At 43.2% G+C, this 20,624-nt stretch overlaps 1 protein-coding gene across 1 annotated transcript in view; it reads left to right on the top strand.

Annotated features, from left to right (window-relative positions):
* Positions 1–20,226, top strand: part of AR (androgen receptor) — a 168,299-nt gene extending 148,073 nt beyond the window's left edge. The window contains exons 4-8 of the mRNA XM_005593810.5: positions 4,169–4,456; positions 10,248–10,392; positions 14,646–14,776; positions 15,642–15,799; positions 16,556–20,226. Coding sequence (XP_005593867.1) covers positions 4,169–4,456; positions 10,248–10,392; positions 14,646–14,776; positions 15,642–15,799; positions 16,556–16,711 — 878 coding nt within the window. The 3' untranslated portion in view covers positions 16,712–20,226. The remainder of the gene's footprint in view (positions 1–4,168; positions 4,457–10,247; positions 10,393–14,645; positions 14,777–15,641; positions 15,800–16,555) is intronic.
* Positions 20,227–20,624: the final 398 nt, after the last annotated feature.

The raw sequence follows: 20,624 nt of genomic DNA on the forward strand, positions 1-20,624 counted from the left end.
TATGTTGTCCAGTATAATACAGCCGCTAACTACATGTAGCTTTTGAACACTGAAAATGTGGCTAGTGAGACTGAGGGATTCTATTTTTAATTTTTTAATGTTGTAATTAATTTAATTTTTTAAAAGTTTTGCTTTCTATTTTATAGCTTAATAATTAAACTAAACTTACATAGCCCACATGTGGCTAGTTGGCCACTATACTGGACAGTACAAGTCTAGAAAGATCTCAGAGAGACACATGCTGAGATACAGCAGGAATAGGTTAGTCAGAAAGAGAGCCAATGTAACATAGGGAATTCTGGATTGGGAATTAGAGCCCTGGCTCTAATCTCAGCTCTGCCACTAGGTGACCTTGCCCTCTCTGGCTTCAGTCTCCCCATCTTTAACTTGAAAGGTTAAACTAACTAACGTCAAAAGTCCCAAAATCGTGGCTATGGACTGAATTCAATTTGGGATACATAAGTTTCAGGAATTTTTTTAAAAATCTATTAATGCCTTCTAGGTGTGTGTATGCACGCTTACAGGCATGTACCCATGCACAAGCATGGGACGGCAGTAAGGCATTCATTCCAGTTCACCAGTGTACTAACCATTCACACATACACACACACACACACACACACACACATACACACACACGCATGCATACACACCCTACTGTATTGCCTATGTAGACCCTGAAGGTCTTTGAATCTGTCACCATTGGATAAGATAATTTCTAACGACCCTTCCCGTTTTGTCATGCTGAAAATCTTTAAGCCACTATAGTGTCCCCAATCTATTTCAATTTGGGCAGATGACTGGAGTATTCTCATAGCTTCCTGTCTCTTCCCCTCTGAATTTGATACTAGTTATGAAGTTTGGCGTCAAGGATGAAGAAGGGAGGCAGGGAGGATATAACCCCAGCCCCACTCCTTAACTCCGCTTTTGGATTAGAAGTAGCGTTCAGGGCTTCAGATTCCTTGGGGAGGAAGTAGAGATAATATGGGCTTTGTAATCAGAAGATGGGGTTCAGATGATTGGGTTCTCACTTTTTCGATAGCTGTGTTACCTCAGTTTATTCATTTGTAAAATAGGGATAAGAAATATCTTTAACCTCCTAAGATCATGTGGAATTAAGTGATGTAACGTGATGAAGCGAGGCATGCAGAAGGCCCTGAAAAAATAGTAGTTACCCTTAAGGGAACTAAATGGTCTGGCAACTTGTGAGCTCAAAGCTAGAAAGGCCCGGTGATGGGGAAGATGGGGTCTTTCTGCAGGAACTACAGCAGGGGAGCAGAACCTGTAAGCCACCAGTCTGTGGAGCTGTGTCCAAGAACTCATGTTTGCAACAAGTTCACCAAATTACAAGATATTGTGGGGTCCAGGCCTCTAACTCAAGAAGATGGTCTTGGCCCAGATCATACCTTGCAGCCTGTGCCTTTGGTGGGATGTGAGTGTTGGCAGTGGCTATGCATATCTCCTTATTACTGGCTGTGCCCAAGCCCTGCAGAAATGATTGTTGGACAAGGTCATCTTGCACTCAGGGTTGGTTTTCCAGGCTTCCTTGTTATTTTCCCCTTAGTTCTTCTGTGCTCCTCTTGCAACACCAACCCCACCATTTCCCTCTTCCCTACCTTAGTTGTTGGTCCAAACATGTAATCCATTCTTGCAGTGATTTATTGAGTGATACCGTAACTGGAGTTTGCATTGAAGGACTTATTTTTCTAATTAGAACTAAAAGTCAGTTCCAGGCTGGGTGTAGTGGCTCACGCCTGTAATCCCAGCACTTTGGGAGGCCGAGATGGAAGGATTGCTTAAGGCCAGGAGTTTGAGTCCAGCCTGGGCAACACAGTGAGATCCCATCTCTACAAAAAAACATGTTAGCCAGGAGTGGTAGTGTACACCTCTGGTCCCAGCTACTTGGGAGACTGAGGAGAGAGAATTGCTTGAGCCCAGGAAGTTGAGGCTACAGTGAGCTTTTATCATGCCACTGCTCTCCAGCTTGGGTGACAGAGGGAGATCCTCCCTCAAAAAATAAATAAAAACTACCAAAAAAAATGTCAGTTCCAGGTTGTATCTTTTTTCACAGGGGCCAGACACAGATGAGGAGTAGGTTTTGTTGTATTTATCCATTTAAATTGAGCAATCAGCTTCTCTCTTTGGTTTATACCTTTCTTATTTATTATTATTATTTTAAAAGGATTAGAGATAAAGTGCTTTATGGTCTTTCTCAGTGCAACTGCTTATGCTAGACCTCAGAATTACGACCTCTTCAATTATTTATATTTCCGTCTTTATAAATACTGGAAAAAATAGTACAAAGTAAACATCGGGATGCCTAAGGACCTCTAAATTGTGTGTGAGCACCTGGGGAAGATGGTTCTTAAGGTTTGAGTTTTGGATTATTGTGGTTGTCTTAAATAATGTTATTTCTATCATTCCTTCCAATGGCTGTCTCCTAGCATGGTTCCCATTTTACAGACTGATGGTAGAGGCAGAAAGATTCTCTCACTTCTTTGATAGTATTGAGGATTTCAGCCTTTCACCGCTCCTCTCCCCTTTGCTAAAAAAGAAAAAAATCAATATGTATGTTATAGTGTATGTTCAACTATGAGCAACTATGTGTATTCAATGAGAAATGGAATACCATAAAATTACCATAGTTGAACCAAAATGATAGGATAGAATTCGATAGTCTGAGGATGGAAGGGAACTTCAAGGCCACTTTAAAAAACCCCATTCCTATATAATGCTTGAATTCTTAACCACTGTGCATCTAGTATTTGATCATTTCCAGTGATATGTGTGCCTGGCAACTTTTCCATCTCCCAGCGCTTTAACTATCAAAATATATGTATGTGTGTGTGTGCATGTATGTGTGTGTGTTTAGAGACAGAGAGAGACAGAAAGAGAAAGAGAGATTAAAATCCAAGTCACTGTTCTTTCTGGGACCCAAAAAACAAGTCTAGTCATTCTCCATTTCTAGTCTCTTTCCCTAGCAATCGGCTAGACATGCTAGACATAGACACATGTACATCACTCCTTTGATTTACAGCATTCAGTATTTGTCTATCACTTATAAGATAAAACCCATACTTACTTTTTATTTTTATTTTTTTAGAGACAGTGTTTTACTATGTCACCCAGGCTAGAGCATCAGTGGCACAATCATAGCTCACTGCAGCCTAGAACTGCTGGGCTCAAGCAATCCTTCCACCTCTGCCTCCTGAGTAGCAGAGACTACAGATGTGCACCACCAGACCTGGCTAATTTAGTTTTTTACTAATTTTGTGGAGATGGTGTAGTGTCTTGCTATGTTGCTCAGGCTGATATTGAGGTCCTGGCCTCAAGCACTCCTCCCATCTCAGCCTTCCAAAATGCTGGGATTACAGGTATGAATCACCTTACTCAGCCAGATTTCTTAATATGATATACATGCTCCTTTAAAATCAAGCACCATCTTTGCTTTCAACCCCATTATTAACCACTTTCCCATATACGCAACATATGCTTCAGTCATACTAGTCTCTGGTTGTTCCCCAAACACTCCTCAGTGCTTTTGTTTATGCCCTTTCTGCCCACCTTTGCCTGGTGAAATCCTCATCAATCTTCAAATTCTAGGTCAAATACTATCTTTCATATAAAGCATTTTCTAAACCCACCTGTGTAAAAAGATTAGTGGTTTCCTATTTTGTTGATGCCTCCATTGCAGCATTTTCCAGTCTGACTTTTTCTAGAATTGACTGTGGCAAGGCTACCAGCCTGGGCCAGGGCCTGTGTCTTTTCTGTCACCCAGAAGCAAAGGTCTAACAATGGATATCTGCTGAATGAATGAATGAAAATGAATCATTAATATAGTAGTAAATGAGTTAATTAAAGGTTCCAGGTATGAATACTGAAGCCTGCATTGAGGCAGAGCTGAATCCAAGACTATGTTAGGTTGGTCTGGCACAAGAATCAGAGTTTTCCTCTGCAAGCTATGAAAAATTTGGGTTTAGCACGGATTTGGGATGACGAATTATACATTCAACCAGTGTTGAATGAGCACTTGTCCTTAAGGAGTTTAGAGTCTGTGACCAGGGAGAATGATGATTTTCTTAGCTCGGGCAGTTTTTCTAACAAGGTAGTTGCATTGTGTGTTTTTGAACACTGATGATAAATTCAAGTTTCTCTTCCTGCCCCATAGCCCGGAAGCTGAAGAAACTTGGTAATCTGAAACTACAGGAGGAAGGAGAGGCTTCCAGCACCACCAGCCCCACTGAGGAGACAGCCCAGAAGCTGACAGTGTCACACATTGAAGGCTATGAATGTCAGCCCATCTTTCTGAATGTCCTGGAAGCCATTGAGCCAGGTGTGGTGTGTGCTGGACATGACAACAACCAGCCCGACTCCTTCGCAGCCTTGCTCTCTAGCCTCAATGAACTGGGAGAGAGACAGCTTGTACATGTGGTCAAGTGGGCCAAGGCCTTGCCTGGTAAGGAAAAGGGAAGTGGGAGCATGAGATAAGGGGGATCATATTTAGTGAACGCTCCTATGGGCCAGCCACCACGTCTGGTGCTTTTCTGCCCATTAACTCAGGTAGTCTTCATCGTAACCCTATGGGAGAGGGATTGTTATAAATCTCACTTTAAACATACAGGGATTGAGACTCAGAAAGCAAAGAGAAAGATAGTATTATAAGGTGTCCTATGTGGCCCACATTGATGCACAGCAGTCATGCTTTCACATTTAACTCACAGAAATGGTCAGCAAAATTTCCCTTAATCACAAAATCACATAGACATACCCATATATGCCTTAGGATGCTCTTCTATATTTGCACACACAGGCTCACCCCAAAGATAATCTCCAGCCTGACTGACATTCTGTCTTCAGTGTCACCTTTAGGAACTATATCATGGGAACTCTCATAATATGATATGGTAGAAAGAACATGAGGTTGGGAATCAGAACACTTCAGATCTACTTTTAGTTCTGCTAGTAACTTATTGTGTGATTCCTTCCCCTTCTGGGTCTCAGTTTCTCTATCTGTATAATGTATAAGGCATGGTTTGTACCAAATTGATGGTTTTCAAATTTTGCTTCAAGAAATGCTTTGTGCACTTTAAACTACCTAAGGAATCATAATAGGAGGAAAGATTAGGTGATAGTGAAAGAATTATCAACTGTTGGTCTAACAGAAGTTGGATAACAGAAGTTCCCCAGTGATGGGGAACTCACTTCTTTCTTATGTCATCCGTTGCTTAAACAAGTCTGGTTATTAAAATATTACAGCTTAAGGAATTCTTAGAGGTCCTCTATCCAATGATTCACAAACTTTCATTTAACAGCCAAGTGCTTTATTTCTCAAAAGAATTGTACACAGATATGAGTGGAGCTAGTTTATTTAAAGCCAGAGTCTGTGGCTTGGGCCTCACCAGTTCAGCCTCTTTCTCTCTATCCCAGGGAAGCCCCCAGGTCACTCTTGCAAAATCTTAGGGCTCCGAGGAACACAGTTTGAAAACCAGTGAAGTATATGCTCTTTAAAGGTTCTCCTAATCTTGCAATTATGATTTAAAGACTCTTTTGGAATAATAACAACTAAACCTTCTCTTGTGGAGTCAAAGATTAACCGGCCTTTCAATAATAACTGCCATTCAGGTAGAAATGTATAGTGAACAGAGCAATTTTGTATATATTACCTGAATTGATTCTTATAGGAATCCTATAAAATGAGATTCTTTCTCCTGTTTTACAGACCAAATAGGGAAGCTGTGAGAATAATGTGATTGACCTATAGTTACATAGTCAGAAAATAGCAGGACCAGAACTTGAGCCCAGGTTCTCTCCTGATTCCAAATCCTCCCTTTATTCCACTCCACCTGTAGGCTGCAGCACCACTGCAGTTCTGTAACTCTGGGCTTTACAGTGAGGGGCCAAGGCTTCACTGAAGGCCACTTGGGTCATACTGTGGGCTTGCTGCATTTGAAGACATTGCATGTTGGCTGTCAAGTCTTAGATTTGTATTTCCAACTCACAGGTTAGGCCTGGTCACAGCCCTAACCATCTCTTGCACCTTCTCAGCTTGGGAAGCTGAGGTTGACTAGGCAATAAGATCACTGGGAAGGAAACCCAAGGACTCTGATTGGATATGTTCTGTGCCAAAGCAGAGGGTTCACACAGAGAGGAAAAATATAAAAAAGAAAAAGGAGAAAGCTGCTTTAATTCTTATCACTTTTTCATCTGGATATTTTGATATCATGTGTTTGACAAAGATTCAAAGTTTAATCTTCCCAAGCAGTTTCCAAACACTTATCTCATTTTATAAGTTACAGAGCTTTTTCATATATATGATCCCAGTTAATCCTCACAACAATTCTATGAATCATAGAGACTATTATTTCCATTTCACATGCCAAGGCTCAAAGAGGATAACTAACTTGCTCCATTTGGTCACTTAACACATGGAACCAGAACTTGACCTAGACCTTCAGGTTTCTAAATTGGTTATCTTGACAATAACCTAGTGCAAAACTCTATAGCAGAATTTGTATGACTTGGGATCACTGGGGCTTTCCTTGGCCCAGCCACCAGGATGGAAAGCCCCCTCCCCTTACATTAACAAATCTGCAAACCAATATCAGTTCACCATCTAGCTTGCCAGACTAAGTGATCTCTGACTCCGAATCTTTTAAAAGAATAGCTTCAAAAGAAAGCCAATTACCACATTCATAAGAACTGTTCTTCATATTATCTATAATTACCTACAAGTTCAAGTAATTCACTAATTCAATAGATTGAGTTCTTGACCTGTAAAATGAACTGTGCTAGGCCCCTAATAAGATAAATTTTGTTGTAAGTTTTCTACGACAGTAATGATGTATGGAAATTGCCTAGTAGAGTACCTGGCACATTAATAAATGATAACTATTAATTTAGAGTGGGTGAGTAGACTGGGTGTGCACAGTATATTTAGAATCTAATTTATCTGGTTTGGAATCCTAGCTATGGACTATTTCTGTGACCTTGAGTAAATCACATGTCTTCTCTGTGCTTCTGTGTCCTCATTTGTAAGATGATAGAATAATCGCTACCTTTCAAATTGTCGTCAACAAAGAGATTATGTATAAAGAGCACCTAGTAAGGTAGCCTGAAACATAGTAAATGCTCTGTAAATGGTGGTTTATTATTATGAGACTTGAGTGCTAAGCCACTGCTTTAATGAAACTCAATTTTAGCTACCACTTGCCTTGCCTGCTCATGCATGGACCACAAGGTGAAATTGTCTTCTCTGAAGACCTTGGCAGGCAGATGCACTACAGCAGCAAAGATTTCCAAACTGGCCTTTCTTTGAGCCTATTCTCCCAGACCAGACATGAGACTACAAGTTTCTGCTGCACATGAAAAAAATATGATGTCAGTTGGATTCTAGTGAGAAAACAGAGTGTCTAATAAACTGCTTCTGCTCCCTAGCCTGTTTAATGTGTTTCAAAACCTGAGAATGACTCCTCTCTGTTTCTCCAGAACAGCCTAACACAATGGCAAATGGGCATTGAGTGAATGCATACTTAAGGAAATCTGTAGGGCTGCGGCTACTCTTTCCTCAAGTAATCCCTTGATAGTCATGCAGGCTACTTCAGAGATTGGGCATTAGAGAACAGAGTCAGGTATTATAATCAGATTAGACTCTAGGGAGATTAGCCAGCCATATTGCTGATATGTGCACAGTTACTGGGCTTCCGTGCTAAGCAGCTCTCATTAAGCACAGTTAATTAATATTATGGCCAACTTAAGCTTTCCCTTTTCTCTCCTGTTTGTTAGTTCGGCAGCATTTTAGGGAGAAAAAAATAAGCATCAGTATGTACAATTTGCTTCATACCTGTACAATTTAATTCTCATCCTTCCATGGGCCTTCACATTCACACACTCCACTAGAAGACCAAGGTTCACCAGCCAAAGACTTTTCTTGCTCCCCACTGCCTCCTACCCAAGATATTCAGGGTTCAACCTCCCAGGCCTCTTCTCTAAGAGATCCCTGGTTGCTACATGCCTAGACCCTGCTTCTTATTTCCTACTGAGAAGGGTCAGTCCAAGGCATTCTGTGCTACAGAAGGGTTCCAGACAGGAACTACTCTGGGATCTGAGGCTCCAGCCAGTCTGTCAGTGTGTCATTACGGTGAAGGTGGGAAGCACAGGCCTGGGAGCTAAGACTGCCAAGATGAGGTACTCTAGAATCCCTGATATCTGGAAGGCTTAGGATCTAAAGGAAAAGAACAGGGAAATGGGGCTATATGAGTGGACAGGGACCAACCAAGCAGAACAATGTATCTGGATAATGTAGACTTCAGACCTGATCCTATGGCTGACAAAAGTTGGTGACCTTGGTGGTTCCTGAGCTGTAACCTTCAGCAGTGGAGTAGAAAAAACACTGGAGAACAGAATCAGAACACCTAGGTTCTAGTATTAGTTCAGCCACATATAAACCATATGACCTTGGGCAAGTCAATTTATTTCTCTGGCCCTCATGTTCCTTGTTGGTAAAATAAGTGTCACATCACCTAACCTCTGGGATTATTGTGAGAGTTAAATTAGGTCATCAACAGGAAAGTGAGAAGTTTGGTCTACATTTGGGGAAGCATTCCTAATGAGGTATGATGACAAAATTTCAGATAATTCTGGATTTGTTAGTGAGAAGAGAGAGTGTTGGTAGGGATGAGCTCTGAGGTGATGCCTTTATAACTTTAAGCATCCAACTGTTTCAGAACCTCCAGGAGAACATGGCCATGTCTGTACTACCTGTGTGTTATTGTAGAGGTAGCATCTGGGAGCCTCTGCTCTCTGAGCTTAAGGGAGGTAATTTGGAGATCATTTAATTCTCATTTTATAAAAGGAAAACAAATTGAGGATCTTTAGGCCATTTGTTTAGGTTTCTTAAGTGCCCACTCAAATACGTGGACTGTACTAAGTACTAGGGAGGTAAACTTGAATATGAAGATATGGTCCCTGTCTTCAAGAAGCTCTAAGTCTTGTGGGGGAGACAGACATGTATGTACATAGATTTCAATGCTGTGTAATGAGTGCTATAACTGTGTGAGGCTACACAAGGAGCAATGAGAATGTAAAATAAGAATCTTTAAGCCTTCTTCTTGGATGAGTTGGAAAAGCCTTCACAGAAGAGGTAGCCTTTGAGTGAAGACTTGAAAGATGAGTAGGTGTTTAACCGGATGAAAGACCTGAGAAGGAGGAATGCATTCTAGGCAAAAGCAACTGCCTGTGCAGAGATAACAGAGATATAGAGGCATGTGAGAGGGCAAGTGGCAACAGATCAGTCTAGGCAGCAGGTCATAAAGGGCCTGTTCATATATAATGATGGCAGTAAGATGGGGATGGCAGTAAGGTGGGAAACTAGTAGGGCCAGGCTACCTATTGAGTAGAAAAGAATGGAGAGGAACTGCCAGGCAGAAAGTGGGATGGACGCAAGAAAGGGAACATGAAAGTGGTCAACAGGAGGCAGTGGCTGTCAAGACATCTCTCCATACACTGTACACTGTATGTAATATCCGTCTCCCAGGGTTGTTAGAAGGGTCAAACCAGCTCATAGCTGGAAAAGAGCTTTGTGAAGTGAAAACTGTTTATGTGGGAGAAATGATGTTATCCTGCATCTTCGGAAAGGTAGAGTGATCAAGAGCACAGACCTTGGAATCTGACTGCTTTGCTTTGGAACTTGGTCTACCAATTACTAGCTGTTATGATCTTGGACAAGTTCCTTAATCTCTCTCTGACTCACTTGTACTGGTTCACAGAATGGAGATAATAATAGTACCTACTTTACTAATTGTTGTGAATATTAAATGAGATAATATAAGTAAAGTGCTTAGAAAAGAGTTAAATGTGCCCCATAAATACATACAACTATCATATACCCAAAATATTTTTTAAGTTTTTTTAAAAAAGCAATCCAATGGAAATCAAAAGAAAAAAAGAGTTTGCTCGTATATGCAGTCAATAAGTGTTAGATTATTTTTCTCTTACAACTGACAATGCCCTTTTTTTTCTCCATCATCATCTCATTTGAGCAGCTCAGTGATGTAGGGAGGACAACGAATATTATCCTCACCATATAGTTTGTGCTTTTCCCCACCACCCCTCAGTGGCCAGTCTGGATGGTCCCTGGGGATCCTTAGGGGATGTCCAAATGCCAGAGCATCTCTGCCCAGCAGGGGCTCAGACTTAGCTCAGCCCGTCAGTACCCAGATTGACCACTGCCTCTGCCTCTTCTTCTCCAGGCTTCCGCAACTTACACGTGGACGACCAGATGGCTGTCATTCAGTACTCCTGGATGGGGCTCATGGTGTTTGCCATGGGCTGGCGATCCTTCACCAATGTCAACTCCAGGATGCTCTACTTTGCCCCTGATCTGGTTTTCAATGAGTAAGTGCTCCTGGGGCCCAGACCTCACTAAAATACAGCAGCTTGGCCAGACCCAGTTGGTGGTGATGGTGATGGAGTGACAGTGAAGCTTACCTCATTTGACCTGCAGGTGTGGCATTGGATGCCCCAGCCAGCCAACTCGGTATGAGGCAGCTTTGCCCTGGCTTTCAGCCAACTGGTAGGAGCTGAGGAGGATGGTGCTGAGACTACCCCTTTCACACCCAAGAACCAATCCTGGTCGTGTTTCTGGTCTCCTTTACAGCTTATCTCAGAACCACATGGAAAGATTCCTCCCCTTCACTTTGAGCAACATATAAAAGAGGCAGAAAGACTCTGGCTTTAAGGGCTGAAGTTTCTTGGGTTCTGTTGCTACCATCAAAGGCTACTGCTAGTCACCACTTGCTGAGCAACTAGTTTGTGCCAAGAATATGCTAGATACTTTCTAAATCCTATCTCATTGAGTCCTCATGGTGACCTGACCTCCCCTTTTTATAGATAACTCTATTTTTTTTATGGACGGGGAAAGTCAGGCTCAGCAAAGTAAAGTGACTCACCCAAAGTCACAGAGCTAGTGCCTGTTGGAGAGATTCAAATGTATTTCCGTGTGAATCCCAGCTCTTCTGCGTCATGGTGGTAACTGATGGGGAGGAGTACCTCTACCACTCTCTGTCTGTGTGACCTTGGTACTGCCATTTTCTTTCTCTTAAACAGCTTTAATTAATACCTGCCCTGCCACTAGCTCTATATAACATCATGAATTTGGCCAGTGGCTCAGATTTTGGAATTACATTTTTCTCCACTAAAATCTCAGTTCTATTATTTTCTTAATCAGCATCTTTGGGAAAGACCCTTAACTTTTCTGACCCCCAATTTCTTCATCAATTAATGATAATAGAACCTTCATAAGTAATTTCTTATGATAACTAAATGGGAACTGACAGATGTGGAATGTCTGGCCCATAGTGGGCAAGAAGAAAAAAAAAAAGTCCCTTTCTGATCCACCGTTCCCTAAGAGTGATATTTTTTTTCCCCCCAAGATGGAGTTTGGCGCTGCCACCCAGACTGGAGGGTGGTGGTGCAATGATCTCGGCCCACTGCAACCTCCACCTCTCTGGTTCAAGCAATTCTCCTGCCTCAGCTTCCCGAGTAGCTGGGCTTATAGATGCCAGCCAGCATGTCCAGCTAATTTTTGTATTTTTGGTAGAGATGGGATTTCACCATGTTAGCCAGGCTGGTCTTGAACTCCTGACCTCATTATCTGCCCACCTCAGCCGGGCATGATAATCTTTTCTATGTCTGCTGTATGAGGTCCCTCGATGGCATAATGAATGGAGCTGGCCAGAGAAATCTTCCCAAGGACCTTGAGCTAGTCTCCCCACAGAGAATCCTTCCAGTCAGGACAGGAATTGACCTTCCCCCCTCTTCAGCCCTCTAACCCAGAAGAGTCTTAAAATAAAATCTACAGGCCAGTGGTTCCTTCCAGTACAGCACTGCAATGTGAGGGAGAGTGAGCGTCCCCAGCTGCCCTCTCCCAACCCTGCCAGCCTGGTAGCCAGAAGCTAAGAATAACCACTAGGCTTTTGGCACAAACTGCTTTGTGGTTTTCAGACCTCCAAAAAGTTGCCTATGATGCCATCTTCTGGGGCAGGCCTTGAAAAGCCCCCTAACTGTTCATCTCCCATCCTCAAACCCCTGCTGCCCTTAAGCAATTGAATCAACTCCATGAACACCTGCTCTACCTTCCCCAGAGCTCTGAGACCTTTGGAGCTTTGAAAAGTGATAATTGGCTATTCTCTAAATCCTCATTTCCTTTTCTACCTCTGAGTAAGCATGTGGCATCCCACCTCAGCTTCCTGGTCCAGTCTTGTTCAGCTTATAAAAAGGCCTCCCCACAGGGTCAGAGGCCTAGACCCATCAAATCCCAGGGCTCCTGAAACAATAGGACCCCTATTCCTCCTGTAGGAAGCCACTATGTTAGAACTCTCAGGGTGTCTACAAACATCTAGATAAGTGTTTCTCAACATGGATTATTTTGACATATTGGGAAAAATAATTTTGTCAATATGTAGAATATGGTTGACATACCTGGCACCAGCCTACTTTATACCAAAGAGGATTCCAGTCATTCTGACAGCCCAAACTGCTCCCACGCATTTCTAACACCCACTGAAGAAGCAGTACTCTCCAGTTGAGAGTGACTAATTGCTGCCAGCCTCCCTAAGGTGCTAATGGGGAGCCTCAGACCCAAAGAGGGAGATAAGAACTTGTTCAAAGTAGGTCAACCCATTTGCTGATCTCTTCAACACCAAACTCTATTATCAGCCCTGTTTTTTCCTTTCCTTCTGTCTTTGTAGAGATCACATGTTGTGAGGATAATGAGCCTGAACTTTAGCTGTGTGACCTTGGGCAAATTACTGAACTTCTATATGCCTCAAATTTTATCTGGAGACTGCTGAAGAGTATTATAATAGCACCTTTCTACATGTCATTTATGGAACACCTGCTATGTGTCAGGCACTGTGCTTAGTGTTTTCCAATCTTCATTTCTCATCTTATTTTCTCTCTTGCACTCCCACCAACCCTGCTCTCCTCCTAAATTCCATTCCTGCCTCATTTTTATACCCTCCATTCTCCTCTCTCTTCCTTCCTTTAACTGTCTCCCTAGTATTTTTTCCCTTTTTCCCCCTTTCTTGTCCCCTTCCCCTATGAATTTCCTCCCTTTCCTTTCCCCTTCTCTTTCCTCCATTCCCCACTTTTTCTGCCCCGAGGCCTGCAGCAATGTTAAAGGAATCCTCATTCCAGCATTGTGATTTCAATGGTAAAAAAAGATTGCAGCATTGTCATCAATAGAGGTGGGAAAGTACATTGGAGACTGGAGCAGGGCCAGACCTCAGGGTCAGCCAATCTTACTAAAAAATTCTCTATAGTGAAAGAGCTTGGAGCAACACTGTTCTGCTCAATTGATTTGTGATACCATCTAAACACTTCCTCTTTCCAGTTGGGCTTCAGCCTGAGTTGAATAATTCTACACCATCTGCCCCCTTCTCTCTTTCTCCAGGACAGCCAAGATCTCTCTGAGATAGGATGCTGAGTTTCCACCCAGACAATACCAGGCCTTCTCATCCTGTGGAGTAGGCTAGTGGCTTGGAAACCAAAATGTCAAACCATAGCCTTTAGGCTCCATCTGGGAGGTCTTTGTCCTCACCACTTAAGTGGGTGTCAGATTTCCTTCCCTTTCTGCACATGCTGCACAATCAATTTCTGTCTTACACACACACACACACACACACACACACACACACACACACACAATTTTTGAAGTGCTGAAAACTAGAAAGCCTACTAGCATGAGGATGCTGTGTCTTCTCTTAGAGGTATGCCATGGTCAGCCATGGAACCAAGAGGTTGCTCTTCTTTGAAAAGTTGGCCAAGCATTGGCCACCTCCCCGTATAATTTATAGGTGATAATGTGGTGATCTGTTCAGAAGTAACTATAATAAATGCAGCTCACATATGTCTACAGTTTCCAAACTGTGGTAAGGAGCAGCCAGCATATGAGGGAATGGGCTCCCCTTCAGCAGGGGACATTTAAATTAGACATTCAAAAACACTCCCTGGCAGATTTAACATTGAAACTCATTTTGAAAGAACAATGTGGAATCTCCTTCACTGGAAGTTTTTGAAGAAATATTAAATTTCTAGTATTCCAGGCCAGAGGCAAAGGGGTCAACAGGATGACCAAACACTTCGGGTCACTTGCAAATCCTGGTGTCCTGATGTTAAGAGCTGACTACTGGGGCTTCTCCTAAAAATCCTTCATGTTGAGCTGCCTGGGAGGCAGGTTCTTGTTCTGGCTGTAGCTGGGATATTAGAACTGTAGTCAGGGAGACCATGTGCCTGCCCCATTGTGTTCATTTGGTTAGGCTTTCTTGTCCCCGACTCAGAAAACAGAAGGGGCACAGAGACCTGGAAATTCCATGTGCTAACCCGTATCCTGGCCAGGGAAGATAGTAGTAATCAGGATGTCAGGATTTTGGAAAAGAGAGAGATAAAAAAAAAAACCAAAAAAACAAAAAAAAAAAAAACAGACCAACAAACAAACAAAAACCTCATCCTGATCCCTGAAGCACCAGCAGGAGAAACAGCAAGCTCTTCTTGGAGAACCTGGGGAGGAAGGGCAATCAGAGACATTCCCTCTGGGCTTATTGCAAGCCTCCCCTCATTCCTTTTTCCTCTATGTATCTCCTTCCCAGGTACCGCATGCACAAGTCCCGGATGTACAGCCAGTGTGTCCGAATGAGGCACCTCTCTCAAGAGTTTGGATGGCTCCAAATCACCCCCCAGGAATTCCTGTGCATGAAAGCGCTGCTACTCTTCAGCATTAGTAAGTGCCTAGAGGTGCAGGGAATGCCCCTGAGGGCACAGAGACTCAGAGAGGACCACTTTTGCCATTAAAACGTTATTAGGGAGAAGCCAGCTCCTTGACATTTCCCTTCTTCATTTCCCCTCCCCATCCCCACTGTACTCTCCCTCAGTATCATTCTTCTAACAAGAAACAATTTCATGACTAGAAGCCAATGTATTTGCTAGAAGTCAGCTTCCATCAGATTCCCCACCTATCCCTAGTCTATCTTTGGGACAAGGCCTTTTTGACTGGTTATAGCAGGTCTGTGAATTTCTCCACAGCTTCTGCTATAGAAACAAACTTGGGCCACCTTGTATTCCTTGCAGGGCAGTAAAGCAGGAGGCATTTCCTCCTGGAAAGATTTCCTCTTCTGCCAACAGGAGGAGGTCTATGTAAGCAACTCAGGTAGGATTTATTTGGCAGCCAAGGAACTTTTCTTTAATATCTTTTCTAACAAGAGCCCTTTCTTAGCCTCTGTTGAGGGAGAAAGGCAAAATTTGATATTCAAAGCTATGTGTTTTAGTTGTCTAAATCAGGGTTTGACTGTAAATGACATAAAAGCTTAGGTCCTAAAAAATGAGTATATGAGAAGAGTAGAAAAAGAAAAGATTCAGGAAATTTGATTTACTTGACTCCCTTCAGATTGGATCCAGCTATCCTTTCCCCTGAGATCTCCCTGACAGACTGAAGGCCCCAAGCCCACAGACTTCAACTAACAGGAAGCCAAGTAGATGGTTCCCTGTGGGGGTGGGGGTCAAGTTTGTGGTCAGAAAACTTGGTGCTTTGTCTAATGATCCTTCGTGGGCATGCTTCCCCTCCCCATTCTGTCTTCATCCCACATCAGTTCCAGTGGATGGGCTGAAAAATCAAAAATTCTTTGATGAACTTCGAATGAACTACATCAAGGAACTCGATCGTATCATTGCATGCAAAAGAAAAAATCCCACATCCTGCTCAAGGCGTTTCTACCAGCTCACCAAGCTCCTGGACTCCGTGCAGCCTGTAAGCAAACGATGGAGGGTGCTTTATCAGGGAGAACAGCCTGATAGAGCCAATGATAATATGCTTCTCTAGGGTCTGGCACCACCTGTTGGGAGGTGCTTCCATTCCCCTCTGGCTTTGAGTGTGGTCCAGGAAGAAAATGTGGTGAAGAAAGGAACACGGGTCACAGTGTCCCAGCTGGATATTGTGAAAGGGGTGGAGGAGTTGAGAACAGAGCAGTTGGGACGCAGGGAAGGGACTTACAGCAGATGAATTCTCTAGGCAGACAAAACAGACCTGGATGTTTCTCCCCTCTTCTTTGAGTCATGTTCATGTGAGTTTGTCTGTGTGTGTGCGCGCGCGCGTGTGTGTGTGTGTGTGTGTGTGTGACAGAGAGAGAGAGGAGAGAGGGAGAGAGAGAGAGAGAGAGAGAGAGAGAGAGGGAGTGCAGAGGCTGGGGTGAGAGCACAAGCTGGAGAAGTCTTGAGTCAGAAAGCTTACAATGGTATAAGACATCGCTTGGGAGCCCTCAGTGACTCCATGGAGACCATCTCTCTCTCTCTCTCTCTCTCTCTCTCTCTCTCTCTCTCTCTCTCACTCACACACACACACACACACACACACACACACACGACCTCATGGGGGAGGACCAAGGAAGGACAGGGAAGGGGGAGGAAACAAAAGACTGAAAGACCAAAAATCAAAGGTTAGGGAAGAGTCTAGCAGAGCCCACCTCCTTGTCAACCCTGTTTTTCTCTCTCTTATTGTTCCCTACAGATTGCGAGAGAGCTGCATCAGTTCACTTTTGACCTGCTAATCAAGTCACACATGGTGAGCGTGGACTTTCCGGAAATGATGGCAGAGATCATCTCTGTGCAAGTGCCCAAAATCCTTTCTGGGAAAGTCAAGCCCATCTATTTCCACACCCAGTGAAGCATTGGAAATCCCTATTTCCTCACCCCAGCTCATGCCCCCTTTCAGATGTCTTCTGCCTGTTATAACTCTGCACTACTCCTCTGCAGTGCCTTGGGGAATTTCCTCTATTGATGTACAGTCTGTCATGAACATGTTCCTGAGTTCTATTTGCTGGGCTTTTTTTTTCTCTTTCTCTCCTTTCGTTTTCTTCTTCCCTCCCTATCTAATCCTCCCATGGCAACTTCAGACTTTGCTCCCCATTGTGACTCCTATCTGTGTTTTGAATGGTGTTGTATGCCTTTAAATCTGTGATGATCCTCATGTGGCCCAGTATCAAGTTGTGCTTGTTTACAGCACTACTCTCTGCCAGCCACACAAACGTTTACTTATCTTATGCCACGGGAAGTTTAGAGAGCTAAGATTATCTGGGGAAATCAAAACAAAAGCAAGCAAAAAAAAAAAAAAAAAAAAAAGGCAAAAACAAAACGAAAAATAAGCCAAAAAACCTTGCTAGTGTTTTTTCCTCAAAAATAAATAAATAAATAAATAAATACACACATACAAACAAATATATAGAAATCCCCAAAGAGGCCAATAGTGACTAGAAGGTGAAAATTGCAGGCCCCTGGGAAGTTACTGATTTTTTCATCTCCTCCCTCCATGGGAGACTTTATTTTCTGCCAATGGCTGTTGCCATTAGAGGGCAGAGTGACCCCAGAGCTGAGTTGGGCAGGGGGCTGGACAGAGAGAGAGGAGAGGACAAGGAGGGCAGATGGAACATCAGTACCTGCCCACAGCCTTGGCCCCTGGGGGCTAGACTGCTCAACTGTAGAGCAATTCATTATACTGAAAATGTGCTTGTTGTTGAAAATTTGTCTGCATGTTAATGCCTCACCCCCAAACCCTTTTCTTTCTCACTCTCTGCCTCCAACCTCAAATTGACTTTCAATAGTTTTTCTAAGACCTTTGAACTGAATGTTCTCTTTAGCCAAAACTTGGTGACTTCCACAGAAAAGTCAGACCACTGAGAAGAAGGGGAGCAGAGATTTAACCCTTTGTAAGGCCCCGTTTGGATCCAGGTCTGCTTTCTCATGTGTGAGTCAGAGAGGAGCTGGAGCCAGAGGAGAAGAAAGTGATAGCTTGACTGTTCTCCTGCTTAGGACACTGACTGAATAGTTAAACTTTCACTGCCACTACATTTTCCCCACCTTTAAAAGACCTGAATGAAGTTTTCTGCCAAACTCCGTGAAGCCACAAGCACCTTATGTCCTCCATTCAGTGTTTTGTAGGCCCGAACTTCATCACACTGCATTTCAGCCATGGTGGTCAAGCCTGTTTGCTTCTTTTGGGCATGTTCACAGATTCTCTGCTAAGAGCTCCCCCCATCAAGAAGGTTAGCAGGCCAACAGCTCTGACATCTATCTGTAGATGCCAGTAGTCACAAAGATTTCTTACCAACTGTCAGATCGCTGGAACCCTTAGACAAACTGTAAAGAAGGCATCAAAGGGATCAGACAAACTGGGTGTCTTGTCCTTGTCCCCCAGAGATGACACCCTTCCAGCAAGTGGAGAAGTTCTCACTTCCTTCTTTGGAGCAGCTAAAGGGGCTGCCCAGATCAGGGTTGAAGAGAAAACTCAATTACCAGGGTGGGAAGAATGAAGGCACTAGAACCAGAAACCCTGCAAATGCTCTTCTTGCCACCCAGCATATCCACCTGCAGAAGTCATGAGAAGAGAGAAGGAACAAAGAGGAGACTTTGACTACTGAATTAAAATCTTCAGCGGCAAAGCCTAAAGTCAGATGAACACCATCTGGTGAGTTCACTCATCATCCTCCTCTGCTGCTGATTCTGGGCTCTGACATTGCCCATACTCACTCAGATTCCCCACCTTTGTTGCTGCCTCTTAGTCAGAGGGAGGCCAAACCATTGAGACTTTCTATAGAACCATGGTTTCTTCCGGAAAGGTCTGGTTGGTGTGGCTCCAATACATTGCCACCCATGAACTCAAGGTGTGCCCTGGGACACTGGTTTCATCTAGTCTTTTTGCACGCCTGTGTTCTGTTGACTTCATTCTCCAACCCCAAGTGCAAGGCAAAATGTCCACCTACTTTCTCATCTTGGCCACTGCCTCCTTACTTAGCTCTTAATCTCATCTGTTGAACTCAAGAAATCAAGGGCCAGTCATCAAGCTGCCCATTTTAATTGGTTCACTCTGTTTGTTGAGAGGATAGTTTCTGAGTGACATGATATGATCCACAAGGGTTTCCTTCCCTGATTTCTGCATTGATATTAATAGCCAAACGAACTTGCAAAACAGCTTCTTTAAATAACAAGGGAGAGGGGAACCTAAGATGAGTAATATGCCAATCCAAGACTGCTGGACAAAACTAAAGCTAACAGGTTCCCTTTCTGGGATGGGATAGACACATCCTGGTTTTCTTTATTACTACACCATCTGGCTCATGTACAGGATCACTTTTAGCTGTTTTAAACAGAAAAAAATTCCACCACTCTTTTCAGTTACACTAGGTTACATTTTAATAGGTCCTTTACATCTGTTTTGGAATGATTTTCATCTTTTGTGATACATGGATTGAATTATATCATTCTCATATCTCTCCTTGTAAATACTAGAAGCTCTCCTTTACATTTCTCTATCAAATGTTTCATCTTTATGGGTTTCCCAGTTGTGACTCTTGTCTCTATGAATATATGTTTTTCATTTGCAAAAGCCAAAAATCAGTGAAACAGCAGTGTAATTAAAAGCAACAACTGGATTACTCCAAATTTCCAAATGACAAGACTAGGGAAAAATAGCCTACACAAGGCTTTAGGCCTTCTCTTTCTGTGCTTGGATTTGAGTGAACAAAGGAGGTTTTAGCTTGGCTCTGTTCTCCCATGGATGAAAGGAGGAGGATTATTTTTTTTTTCTTTTGGCCATTGATGTTCTAGCCAATGTAATTGACAGAAGTCTCATTTTGCATGCACTCTGCTCTACAAACAGAGTTGGTATGGTTGGTATACTGTACTCACCTGTGAAGGACTGGCCACTCAGACCCACTTAACTGGCGAGCTAGAAGATGAGGATCACTCACCGGAAAAGTCACGAGGACCATCTCCAAACAAGTTGGCAGTGCTTGATGTGGATGAAGAGTGAGGAAGAGAAAAAGAAGGAGCACCAGGGAAAAGACCTCGTCTGTGCCAGGCAGCAGACTGCTGCCAGGATCACGAACTCTGTAGTCAAAGAAAAGAGTCGTGTGGCGGTTTCAGCTCTCGTTCATTGGGCAGCTCGCCTGGGCCCAGCCTCTGTGTTGACATGGGAGTTGTTGGATTCTTTGTTTCATAGCTTTTTCTATGCCACAGGCAATGTTGTTGTTCTTGGAAAGTTTATTATTTTTTTTAATTCCCTTACTCTGAGAAAGGGATATTTTGAAGGACTGTCATATATCTTTGAAAAAAGAAAATCTGTAATACATATATTTTTATGTATGTTCACTGGCACTAAAAAAATATAGAGAGCTTCATTCTGTCCTTTGGGTAGTTGCTGAGGTAATTGTCCAGGTTGAAAAACAATGTGCTGATGCTAGAGTCCCTCTCTGTCCATACTCTACTTCCAAATGGATATAGGCATACATAATAAGTTTTATTCGACTTGTACTTTAAGAGAAAATATGTCCACCATCCACATGATACTGACACAAATGAGCTAACATTGAGCTTCAAGTAGCTTCTAAGTGTTCATTTCACTAGGCACAGCACAGATGTGGCCTTTCCCCCCTTCTCTCCCTTGATATCTGGCAGGGCATAAAGGCCCAGGCCACTTCCTCTGCCCCTTCCCAGCCCTGCACCAAAGCTGCATTTCAGGAGACTCTCTCGAGACAGTCCAGTAACTACCGGAGCATGGCCCCTGCATAGCCCTGGAAAAATAA

This window comes from Macaca fascicularis, chromosome X (genome assembly GCF_037993035.2).
Source record: "Macaca fascicularis isolate 582-1 chromosome X, T2T-MFA8v1.1".
Classification (NCBI taxonomy): Eukaryota; Metazoa; Chordata; class Mammalia; order Primates; family Cercopithecidae; genus Macaca; species Macaca fascicularis.